This window comes from Octopus sinensis, linkage group LG22 (genome assembly GCF_006345805.1).
Source record: "Octopus sinensis linkage group LG22, ASM634580v1, whole genome shotgun sequence".
NCBI lineage: Eukaryota > Metazoa > Mollusca > Cephalopoda > Octopoda > Octopodidae > Octopus > Octopus sinensis.
Genome location: NC_043018.1, coordinates 23,787,582 through 23,800,003, shown reverse-complemented (window position 1 = coordinate 23,800,003; position 12,422 = coordinate 23,787,582). Strand labels below are relative to the sequence as shown.

The following is a 12,422-nucleotide window of genomic DNA, read 5'->3' as shown; positions in this document are numbered from 1 at the left end:
ACACCAAATTCTGTTAATGGTTTTAAAGGAATTTTTACGCAGAAGGCAGTGTGCGTGTGTGCGCACACAAATGTTTACAAAACTGTTTCTCTTCAAAGCATGGCATTACCATTTGCAGCTCAAGTGCAATCAGTGATGTCACTTTTTGTGGTTGGGCTACAACTGGTGACCCTCATTTACATTTCTTGTTAACAAATTGCCTGCTAGCTCTGCACTTTTAAGTTCCTTAGGAATAATGAAAATAGGTAAGGGTTGGCTACAGGAAGTGCATTCAGCTGTAAAAATTCTGCCTCAGTTTCCTTCCCTCTTAGCCATGCTAGCATGAGAAGTGGACATCATCATCATCATCATCGTTTAACGTCCACCTTCCATGCTGGCATGGGTTGGACAGTTAGGCAGGAGCTGGCCAGGCAGAAGGATGCACCAGACTTCTGTGTCTGTTTTGATAAGATTTTCATGGCTGGATGCTCTTCCTGTCATCCACCCTGCAGAGTGGATTGAGTGCTTTTTACATGGCACCAACACAGGCGAGGTCAGTTTTGGACATTAAAGAAAAACAAGTAAGCTATTGTAAGTACCAGTTGAGCACTGTGTCATTCTAAAAACATAGAATCTCATCATCAAAATTTTGAAGCCATGGGATAATGCATGATTAATTCAAAACAGTCTGATTAAATAAGAATTACATTTGATAAAACAAACTGAATGCTTAAGGGTTAATTGACAAACCCTCAAACTTTTGGTCCTGTGCTGGCTATGTTAGAAATCATCACTATTAACATTATCATCATCAGTATGGTGGAATGACAGAATTGTTAGTGTAGGAAAAATTACCTTAGTTATTTAGTAATGGCCTTTTATGTTCTGAGTTCAAATCCCACTAAGGCCACATTTATCTTTCATCCTCCCAAGGTCAATAAAGTAAAGCACCTGTCTAATATGGAGTTCATTTTAATCAACTACCCCTCCCCTCAAATTTGTGACCTTGTGTCTAGGTTACAAATCATGAGATGATAGGATTAGCAGAATCATTTGGATGTCATACAGTAGGCACCATAGCAATAGTTCCAGTTCTTTATGTTCTGCTTTCAAGTTCCACCAAGATCAACTTGGCCTTTCATCCTTCCAGGGTTGATAAAATAATGTACTGATAAGTGTAGGTGTGGCTGTGTGGGAAGAAGTTTGCTTCCCAACAACATGGTTTTGGGTTCAGTCCCACGCACTGGTTGGCACCTTGGGCAAGTTTCTTTGATTATAGTCCCAGATCAACCAAAGCCTTGTGAATAGATTTGGTAGATGGAAACTGAAAGTTCATCATGTGTGTGTACATGTATATATATATAAATGTGCATGTATATGTGTGTGTTGGTTTGTTTATAGCCCCCATAACTTTGCAGTTTGGCAAAAGAAACTGATAGAATAAGTACCAAACTGTATAAAGTAAGTGCTGGCTTAATTTGTTTAACTAAAAATCCTTCAAGGTGATGCCCCAGCATGGCCACAGTCCCACAACTGAGACAAGTAAAGATAAAAATCAGCTAACCCCTCCTCTCAAATTCTTGGCTTTGTGCTTATATTTGGACATTACTATTTATCAATATAAAATACTGGGGGTTTTTTTTTGGGGGGGGGTACTTTGAAAATCCTTTAATAGAAAGTACCTTTGTAAGTTAATGACCTGGGGAGCACTTCTATACTACCTGTCTTATTGTGCAACTACCTCAGGTGATATGATAGACTTTACTGCTCTGATGATAACTGATACAACATTCACTTTTGCTGCTGGGCATCTCTCCATTCTTGATATCTCTATTTTTAAATCGATATAGTTCAGAATCTTTTCCAAATTCCATACCTGCAGTGTTTGGCCTGTAGGAATAATTACACTGTCTTTTATAAGGCATTCTCTCTCTCTCTCTCTGTCTCTCTCTCTCTCTGTCTCTCTCTCTCTCTCTCTCTGTCTCTCTCTCTCTCTCCCTCTCTCTCTCTCTCCCTCTTTAATATTGCATATAATATCTGGTGTTCAATTGTTCTGTCTATCTTCATGTCAAAATTCCATAGAATTTTTGGCTTACAAGTTACATTTAATCTTTCCTGGTACACAATTGATGGTACTTGCCTGAATTGTTATATTCATACTTTCATTAAGCGGCAAGTGTAAATTAAAACAAAGCTTATCATGATATTGCTTTTATTTATTTCTAAACTATTGTTTTCCACTTGTTATAATATGTTCAGTATTCCCCACTCACTGATTTCTATGGAGTGAGAGAGTAATGCATGCTATCAAAGTGACACTGGGGTACAAACATACGAATCCCTATATACCCATCATGGCTACTTGTCTGATAAGGGTACACCAGACTTATGCATCACAACCATATGTGCGTGACATAGTGATATCAAGATGAACAACGCATGACCTTTCACATGGGGCCCAGTTAAAGCTTTCTTCATGTCGAGTAGCCCATCTCGCTTAAAAAGTCTCTGAATGAGGGTTATTTAAGGATGATGAACAGAACACCCATGTTTCCAGAGGGGAATTTACCAAACTCCAGAGAATTCCTCTCAACACATGGCTATGATGCTCCCCCACTACTTCTGCTCATGATCAGAGATGCACATATTGTCAGCCACCAAGGGACATGCTCAACTGGTTACGGTCAAACAACTGACAAGCAAATCTGTGGTATTGAGCAGAATATTTGCTGTAGTCCATCTTTTATACCAAGACAAAACAATGTACGTAAGAACAATTCCAATCAGTTAAGATTAGAAGCCATGAGAGCCACTGCCTGGTACTGGCATCAGGGCAATGATTATTATTATTATTATTGTTATTATTATGACAGTGAACCATTACAGTCCTTTTGGGGTTGATAAATTAATTACCAGTGAAATACTGGGGTTGATGTCATTGACTCACCCCCTTCCCAAAATTTCAGACCTTGTGCCTTTAGGAGAAAGGATTGTTATTATTGGTGGCACGTAAAAAGCACCATCCGAATTGTAGCCGAAGCCAGTGCCGCCTCGACTGGCTTCCATAAAATGCACCAATCCGACCGTGGCCGATGCCAGCCTCGCCTGGCACCAGTGCAGGTGGCACGTAAAAAGCACCCACTACACTCATGGAGTGGTTGGCGTTAGGAAGGGCATGCAGCTGTAGAAACATTGCCAGATAAGACTGGAGCCTGGTGCAGCCTTCTGGCTTCCCAGATCCCCGGTCGAACCGTCCAACCCATGCTAGCATGGAGAACGGACGTTAAACGATGATGATGATGATGATGATGAAGGCAGTGAACTGGCAGAATTGTTAGCACATCTGACAAAATGCCACCAGGCATTTTGTCCATCTGTATGTTCTGAATTGAAATGTTGCTGAAATTCTTCATCATCATCATTTAACATCTGTTTTCCATGCTGGCATGGGTTGGATGGTTTGACTGCAGAATGGCAAGCTGGGATGTCGCACCAGGCTCCAGTCTGATCTGGCAATGCTTCTACTGCTGGATGCCATTCCTAATGCCAACCCTTCCGAGAGTGTAATGGGTACTTTTTATGTGCCACTGGCATGGGAGTCAGTCAGGTGGTACGACTTTGCCTTTGTGTATTTAGTTACCTCCTTTTATATTCTGATTTCAAATCTCACTCAGGTCCCCTTTACCTTTCATCTATCCAGAGCCAATAAAATATGTGGCAGAGAAGTGTATCTAATTGGGGCTTAATTAGGGAGTGGAGCTATGCTGTTTTCTCATCTTGGCATTATCTTATTTACATATTCACTTTCATTTTTTAACATTCTGAGTTCAAATCTTACCCTAGCTTTTCATCTGGGTGGCTCTAATGAAAGAATATACCAGTCTGTTACCTGCAGAAATTAGTGCATTGGTTGTTGTAATAATAGTGATGCTGATAACAGTATTGTTGATGGTTATGATGATATTTAACCCCAGGTGAAGGCCAGCTCTGATTGAACAAACTTATGGTCAACCAGAAGCATTTCTGTTGTGACCATTCTGTCTTTGCATATCTGTAATCATTGTCTAATGAGGCCTTTCTTTTCTGTTTCTTTTTTAACTCGTTAGCCCTCTGATTACTCTGTCAAATGAAATGCTTATTTACTCACATTCATCATCGTTTAGCGTCCGCTTTCCATGCTAGCATGGGTTGGACGGTTCAACTGGGATCTGGGAAGCCAGAAGGCTGCACCAGGCCCAGTCTGATCTGGCAATGTTTCTACGGTTGGATGCCCTTCCTAACGCCAACCACTCCGTGAGTGTAGTGGGTGCTTTTTACATTATCTTGTAACTTGGGATTTTGATGATGTGATTGTTTATCTGTAGAGTGACAGTGTAGGGGAGGTGTGAGGGGCCAGATCCGGCCAGTTTGAACATAAAACAAATAGAGTATTTGGTCAGATACAACTGTTTTAAATGCTAAAGGCAGTATGGTGTAATATGTGATGACATGTTGCCTGATACAGTGTCAAACTTGCTGTCTGTCATGTGGTTGTGGTTTCGATTCCCAAACCAAGCGCAGAGAATTGTGCTATTGAGCAAAACTCTTCATTTCTCATTGTTGCAGTGAGTTTGGTTAAACATGAATATCAGCAACAGCTTGGGGTTAACCCTGCAGCAAACTGGCATCCCTATTTTCAGGAGGGAGTATTATTGTATGTCTGGTTGTTTATACACAATGGAAACTGTGATAAACTCCAGCTTAATAGGCCTGTAAGACCTAAAATGATGTAATACGCGGTAAAGAGATTTAGGTGATATTTCTAGCAGGTCTGGCAACTGCGTAGCTGGTCAAGAAGAAGAAACTGATGATGATGGTTATGATGATGATTGTTTTGATGGTTATGATAGTGATTGTGTTGATGGTTATGATGATGATGTTGCTGATGGGTATGATGATGATGATGATGGTGGTGATGATTAAAATAATGATAATATTGAAGGTTATGTTGGTGATGAAAAATTGTTGATGCTACTGTTGTTAAAATATGGCAGAATGAAAAATGAAATAAAAAATTATGGCAGAATGAAAAATGAAATAAAAAATTATGGCATTTTTAATTAAAAAAAAATTTTTTTTTGGCAGCTTTATTAAACCACCAGCGTCAGAGATATGAGAAACTATCAGAAGACTACAATAATCTAATAAAGACAACTCAAGAATTAAGTTCTGAAATTGATGCAATTCAGAGAAACAAGACAGAACAGAATATACCAACTGTAAGTTACTCTGTTTATTAGTGTTACTGTTGTTTAACCCTCGGCCTACCCTAGGGCCAGATTTATATATGAGCTGGCCATTATAGGTCATGACCCAATAACCCCTTTAACTCAGAGAAGCCTAGAGCTTGGAGTTAAAGATTAAGAAATGTATTTAAAGCAAGCAAATAGATGATTTCTTTAAATTTTTTTAATTGAAGAAAGTTTTTTTTTTAATTATCAAGCTCTCTTGTGATTTATTGGACTCATTTAGATTTTTAAAATCATTAAATTTAATGGAGTTCCTCTGAAGCTACTGAAACTTTGGGTTTTGGCATTTCGTTAAACTGTCTGGTGCCCTCTTTATGGTGTTTTGAATTAGCTCCTTTTTAGGTAGCACCTTTTTAAAAATACTCAGAGCATATGTTTTCTTCTCATATAATAAAGAGTGCAATCTACAGCAATATATTATGCTGTTATTTAACCATAGGTCTAACCCCCCCCCACAGCACCAGATTTATGTATGAGCCAATATAGGTTATGGCCCCAAAACCCCTTTAACTCAGAAAAACCTAGAGCTTGGAGTTAATGATTAAGAAATATATTTACAGCAGTCAAATAGATAATTTGTTTAAATTTTTTTTATCCAATTGAGTTTTTTTTTTTAATTATGAAGCTCCCTTTTAATTTATTGGGCCCATTTAGATATAAGATATAATTAAATTTAATGGAATCCCTCTGAAGCTACTGAGACCCTTTTAAGTTTTAGGGCCTCATTAAACTGTTTGGGGTCCCTAAATTGAATGGAACCCCCTTTTTTTTGTCTTGTGTTTTGAATTAGCTCTTTTTTTTAGGTTGTGCCTTTTTAAAAATATTTTGAACATATGTTTTCTTATATAATAAAGAGGGCATTCCAATCCACAGCAATGCATTATGCAAACAAACAAACAAGGCAACAGCAATATGTCAAAAGCTTTCAAAGTGCTGATTGCCATTGAAATTATATGGAATATGCAAAAAAAAGACTTTTAGGAAAATACAAAACTGATATGAAATTAAAAATGTTCTTTGTATTTAGATTATTTACAACATTATATTTCTTTTTACAATGCACATTCATATTGTTTACATCTAAACAGTTGAAAATTTACATTTGCAAAATTGTAGGGACTCCTAAAACCTATTGGACCAGGGGCTCCCACTAGGTCTAAATCTGACCTTGGTCAACCTTCATCTGTCAGACCTACGGTCAAAGGTATTCCAGCTATGATCACTACATCCTTTTGGATATCCATTTTGTTTTGTCTTTTTCCTTTCAAGATGATAGTCTGAATGTAAATTCAAGTTTCGCAGCTATTTCTTGCAAGAAGCAAGCACATAGTGGCTTCCTCGTTGTGGTGTAATCCCGGATCAGTTCTGATCAAACAGTCTTCTGGTACACTTATATTGTCTGGAAAGTTCTGAGCGTTTTTAAATATGCAAAAAGGGATATAAATAACTGACCTTTCAATAATGAAAAATTTCCATTACTACTAATGACCTTTGCTTATCTACCAGGCAATTTAAATATTCCATTGGCATAAAATTTGACTGGTTTTGAAGAAAAATAGTAATCTAGATGCATTTTGACTCCATCTAAATGAAATGTTTTTCCTTGCAATGAGTTCTGTAGAGACAAAAACAGGTGATAGTTGGATGACACAATATCAGGAGAATATGGTGGAAGAGATCCCAGCCAAGTTCATGTAACTTTGTTTGGGTAGCCAAAGACACGTGGTCAGGCAGTGTCTTGTTGGAACACTACCCCTTTCCTGTTGGCAATCTCTGGCCTCAATTCTTCGATATTTTGGTTCAAATTAGCCAGCTGACAACAGTACACATCAGAATTAAGGGTCTGGTTTTGTGGGAGAAGCTCATAATAATGTCTTTATGATCCCACCAAACTCAAAGCATAGTTTTTTTGGCATGGATATTCGTCTTTGGTTGCTGTTTTGGAGCATCCTTATGCAAGCTCCAGGATATTTTTTACCCTAAATCCATTTTTCATCTCCAGTCACAAGTTGTTTAAAAAAAGGCATGCTTTCATTCTGTTTCAACAGCATATCACAAATGGAATACCAGTCTAAGCAATTCTTTTCAGAGAGTTTGTGAGGAACCCATACATTATTGTGAGAAATGTATCCTAGCTTCACTAGGTGTTCATGAGCCATACTTTTAGAAACTTCCAACTCCTCTGCAAGTCCTCTGGTCGTGATATTTGAGTTTTCTTCAGTTTTTCCCTTTGAAACATCTCCATCCAATTTTGAAGGTCTTCCACTTTGACTGTCATCTTCCAAGCTAAACTCTCCATCTTCAAATTTTGCAAACCAAATTCGAACAGTTGATTCACCTACAGCATCATCATCACCATAAACTCCACAAATGTTTTTGCAAGTCTTTGCAACATTTTCTCCTTTAAAAAAGAAAAGCATTACAGCACAAATATGAAATTTTTGGGTTATCCATTTCAAATGTCAATAAGGGGAAACCGGAATGAAAGATAAATCCATTTTTAGTCAGGAACAAAGAAGAGTTGCACTACCACTTCAAGCAACACCAAAGTTTTCACTGTGTTACGTTTCAGGTGTGTTCAATGAAGTGTTAAAAGATTTAGCTTAAAAACGCTCAGAGCTTTCTGGACAACCTAATAGATGGTTGAACCACTAGCTGTGTCCCACTTACATCATCGGACTTCCACTAAGTTGAGGATCATACTATACACTTCAGCTTGCTGTGATGAATGCAGAAGTTCCTTCTTGATATACTATTGTTTATATAAATGACATGGATTGGTAGACTCAGAGCAATCATCTTTATACTGTGCATCCCAACATGAATGAATGAAGTTCTCATTATGTAACACTTTAGGCAAGTGTCTTCTATTATAGCCTCAAGTCAACCAAAAACTTGAGTGGATTCAGGAAACAGTAACTGAAAGAAGCCCATTGTGTTTGTGTATTTAAAAGGAGTTTTAATTAAAGCTTTGTTGCATTCTGAACTCCCATTTTGAAGTCCTACGACCCACCAAAATATTGCCATGCCTTGCTGGTAGGGCATGTGCTCCTGCTTTGTGAAGTATTGCATTAACCCTTTAGTATTTAAACCAGCCATATCCGGCCAAAATATTTCATCTGTTTTATGTTCAAACTGACCAGATCCAGGCTCTCACACCTACCCTACAATGTTATTCTACATTAAGTAATTACACCATCAAGATCTTGAAGATATGACATAATGCATGATTAATTCAAATCAATGTGAATCAATAAGCATTATGTTTGATAGAATAATCAGAACACTAAAGGGTTAGATTATCAGATGAAATGTCTTGTGATTTTTGGTTATGATTCTTCATATTTTGAGATTAAATCCTCCCAAGTTTACCTTTCAACCATATGGTGGTGATGGTAGGTGAGTAAGGGTGGAGGCCAGGATCAATAAAATAAAGTACCAATAAAGTACTAGGGTTGATTTAACCAACAGATACTCCCTCCATAAATTCCTGGCCTTGTGTAAAGATGGACAAAATGCTGCTAAGCATTTTGCCCGGCATGCTAATGATTCTACCGACTCGCCAGCTTACACAGATCGCCTTTATAAAATTATAATTGAAATCTTTCCCTCGTCCAAAACTCTATGCTAACTGGAAATGGTATTTTTATATTTATTTTTTTCCCTAAATTCTAAATATATATATTTTAAAGAATTTTATTGAAATGTGAGATAGTGTAGATGAGTGACGTAATTTGATTAAAGAATTGTGGAGTATATAGGAAGCCTGTATGTTGTAGAAGATGATAGCAATGCAAATTGAGCATTAACCCTTTTGTTATCATATTTCTTTTGCCTTTGTTTCAATTAATTTTGAAATTAATAAATGATACAGCAAAATAGCTTTGTCATTATTAAGCTGGGGTTTTGTATATAAATTAACATGAGATTTTGATAGGTTTTAATTTAGATTACTTTAAAACAGGAAGTTTATTGTGGAACCAAGGGGGATGAAATATTGTATTAGACATATGAAATATTATATTAGACTTAATATTTTGGGTTAAATACTCCTTTTCAAAAGCTTGAGAGAAGAAAGAGAGGGATAGAGATAAATTGCCTGTCCATTTTGTTAGAATGTTGAATCCTGGTGGATGATATTAGAAATAGTACGTGTGAGGAGTTGTCTAATTTGGAACTGTTTGTATTCCATGGGCTGTCAGTGAAAATATTTGATAAATATTTTAAGCAGTAAATAAACCCAAGTCATAAACCCTTGAAGCTGCAGGTCTATAATCAAAGATGTTCCAGCCATGACCATCATATCTTTTATTTCAGGGATGGTGCATCTATCTAGAACTGCATATCTGATATGTCTTTCCACTTTCTGGCACTGTAGAATGTGATTTGAGGGATATTTCTCTGCTGTTTATTGTAGATTGATCTACTTGCATAGAGGCTCCCTGTTTTGTTAGTTTAATGTCCAGTTGTTATTTAATCCCCCAGTTATCCCTAATGTTGTAAACACATCCTTTCCCACCCCTACTACAAGTGTGGTTAAGAAGAATTCTTTTCACTCATGTGGTTTTGGTTTCAGTCCCACTGTAGCACTCTGGCCAAGTGTCTACTATTGCCCTGGGCTGACCAAGCCTTGTGAGTAGATTTTGTGACTGAAAACCAAAGGGAACTTGTCATTGTGTGTGTGTCTAGACATTATATGATGGTTGTAAATGAGCATCATTATCATACACGTGAGGTTCTTTATCTTTAGTCTTCTATGAATAACATGGCTGATCATGAGGAAATATCTCTTTGCTTCAGAAACAGGTAAGGGTTGGCAACAGGAAGGGCATCTGGCCATAGAGAATCTGCCTCAATGAATTCTAACTGATCCATGCAAGCATGGAAAAGTAGACATGAAATGATGAGGATGTCAGTGATGACTACAATGGCTTATGTTCCTTGGAACTGGCTGGGCTCTTATCCTTTCTACTCAGGCATTCCTGACTTCCTTGTCTCCCTTCCTCTCATCATTCAGGTTCCACACTAATTACCACATTCAGTCCATACTGCTCAGAATGTTTGCTCCTTAGAAATTCCTCTCTGCTTATGTCTTTCGGTAGGTGTTGAATTGCAGTGCTTCAAGAACATTAACTGCATTGATCTTACCAGTATCATGAAAGACCTGAGCGATGTGTGGTCCTCCAACCATTTAGGAGGACAATGACTCTGAATGAGAACTGACTGGGGGCTGTGATGGCTCTTCTAACCCATGTCAACATGGAAAGTGGATGTAAATCCCTGATTAAGCAAGCCTATGATCAAAGGCATCCCAACTGTAGCCATCCTCTTTTTTGTTTTTCCCTCTCAGACATAAGTCCATTTAGGACTACATTATGCAACGTGTACTATCCTTTTGCTTTGTTTTCTTTTTTAAGACAGTAGTTTGTGATACAAAAGAGATTTGGCTGCTATTTTTACCACATTGAGGTTTCCTTGCTGGCTCGGGGTTAAACCAGTGTTCAGATTCATGTTTAGTGGTGTAACTAGATATAGCTATATAACTGTTCACAATGATAAACAGTCAAACAGTTTGGTCTAATTATCTAATCCTACCTTTTTATTTTTAGCTCAAAACTCAGATATTTTCCAGGTGGTGTACTCTTTAACATTGCGTCTCTTTATCTCTCACCTTTCCTCGTTTCTCTCTGTCTCTTTCCTCTTTCTCCCCCTCTCTCCCTTTTCTTCTCTCTCTCTCTCTTTCCCTCTCACATTTCTTCTTCCTCTCTCCTTTCCATTTCCTTCTACTATACTATGCTCTCTATGTTCATTGTCTGCTACTACTACTACCCCCCCTTCCCCAGTTCTGTAGTGATAGTAATTTATGATTCAATTACTGAACTATTGAACATGTATCACAAGTGATGTTACGTTCCCCTCCCTCAACCACATCTAACCCTTTGATACCAGATGACCTGGGACAGACTATCCTTGGTCCTTTGATGTAGACTTCCTGGTTTAAAGTGATCTAAAATAAAAACTGCCATCAAAATGTCATATTAAATTATGTTCCAAAAACCAGCTTCAGGGCGACAAAGTTATTTTTCTAAATTCTTCGGGTGTGCCTTTCTGTAGGAGCAGGCATGGCTGTGTGGTAAGAAGTTTACTTCCGAAGCACATGGTACTAGGTTCAGTTCCACTGCATGGTACCTTGAGCAACAGTCTTGGGCTGATCTAAGTCTTGTGAGTGGCTTTTGTAGACAAACTGGAAAAAGCTCTTTGTGTTTTTGCGTCTGTGCTTGTCTCCCACCACTGCTTGACAATCAGTGTTGGTTTGTTTACATCCCCATAACCTAGCAGTTCAGCAAAAGAGACTGATAGAATAAGTACTAAGCTTTAGAAATATTAAGCACTGGGATTGATTCGTTCAACTATAAACTCTTCAAGACGGTGCTCCAGCATGACTACAGTTTGACTGAAACAAGTGAAAGATTTTCAAAATTAGATGAAACAAAGGCGGTATATTTCAAGAGAAATTTGGTTACAAAAGGGTTAATATAGTAGATCCAATATTGTTTTTTTAGAGGTATTCTAATAATGACAATAGAGTCAGGTCACGTGTTCAAGCCTTGTTGATGCTGATTAATTTAATGACTTCAGGTTACTCATCCTAACCAATCTTAACCTGTTACTCTACTAATCAAGAAATTCTTATAAAATCTATAGAGATATCACTCACCTGTATTAACACTTATTGTTTCTGTTGACACAAGCACATTTAGCCCAACGGTTGTGAGAAATAATGTGAGGGACAACTGACCATGTGGTCATGGATGCTGGATTGTTGGCCACCTGGTCATGTTGGACTGTTGACCACTTGGTCATAGTAAAGGGCTGTTGACCTCATAACCATGGTTGGATTATTGACTACATGTTCATAGGTGCTGGACTACTGATCACATGGTCATGGCTGGTTGACTGCTGACCACATGGTTCTAATTTGGTGACTGCTGATCACATGGTTATAGCAAGTCACCACATGGTCATAACTGGGTGACTGCTAACCACTCAGATATAGCAGCCTTTACATTTTTTAAAGATGTGAGCGAGGTTTGGCTGCCATTTCTAGCAGGTTGATTGACTATATAGATTAATCATGGGCAGCCTTTTCGAGAA

At 37.9% G+C, this 12,422-nt stretch overlaps 1 protein-coding gene across 4 annotated transcripts in view; it reads left to right on the top strand.

The window, feature by feature from the left end:
• LOC115223165 (TGF-beta-activated kinase 1 and MAP3K7-binding protein 2) overlaps positions 1-12,422 on the top strand; it is a 93,375-nt gene that overhangs the window by 54,301 nt on the left and 26,652 nt on the right. For all 4 annotated transcript variants that reach the window (XM_029793593.2, XM_036512208.1, XM_036512209.1 and 1 more), the window contains exon 4: positions 5,104-5,237. In XM_029793593.2, the coding sequence (XP_029649453.1) occupies positions 5,104-5,237 (134 nt within the window). The remainder of the gene's footprint in view (positions 1-5,103; positions 5,238-12,422) is intronic.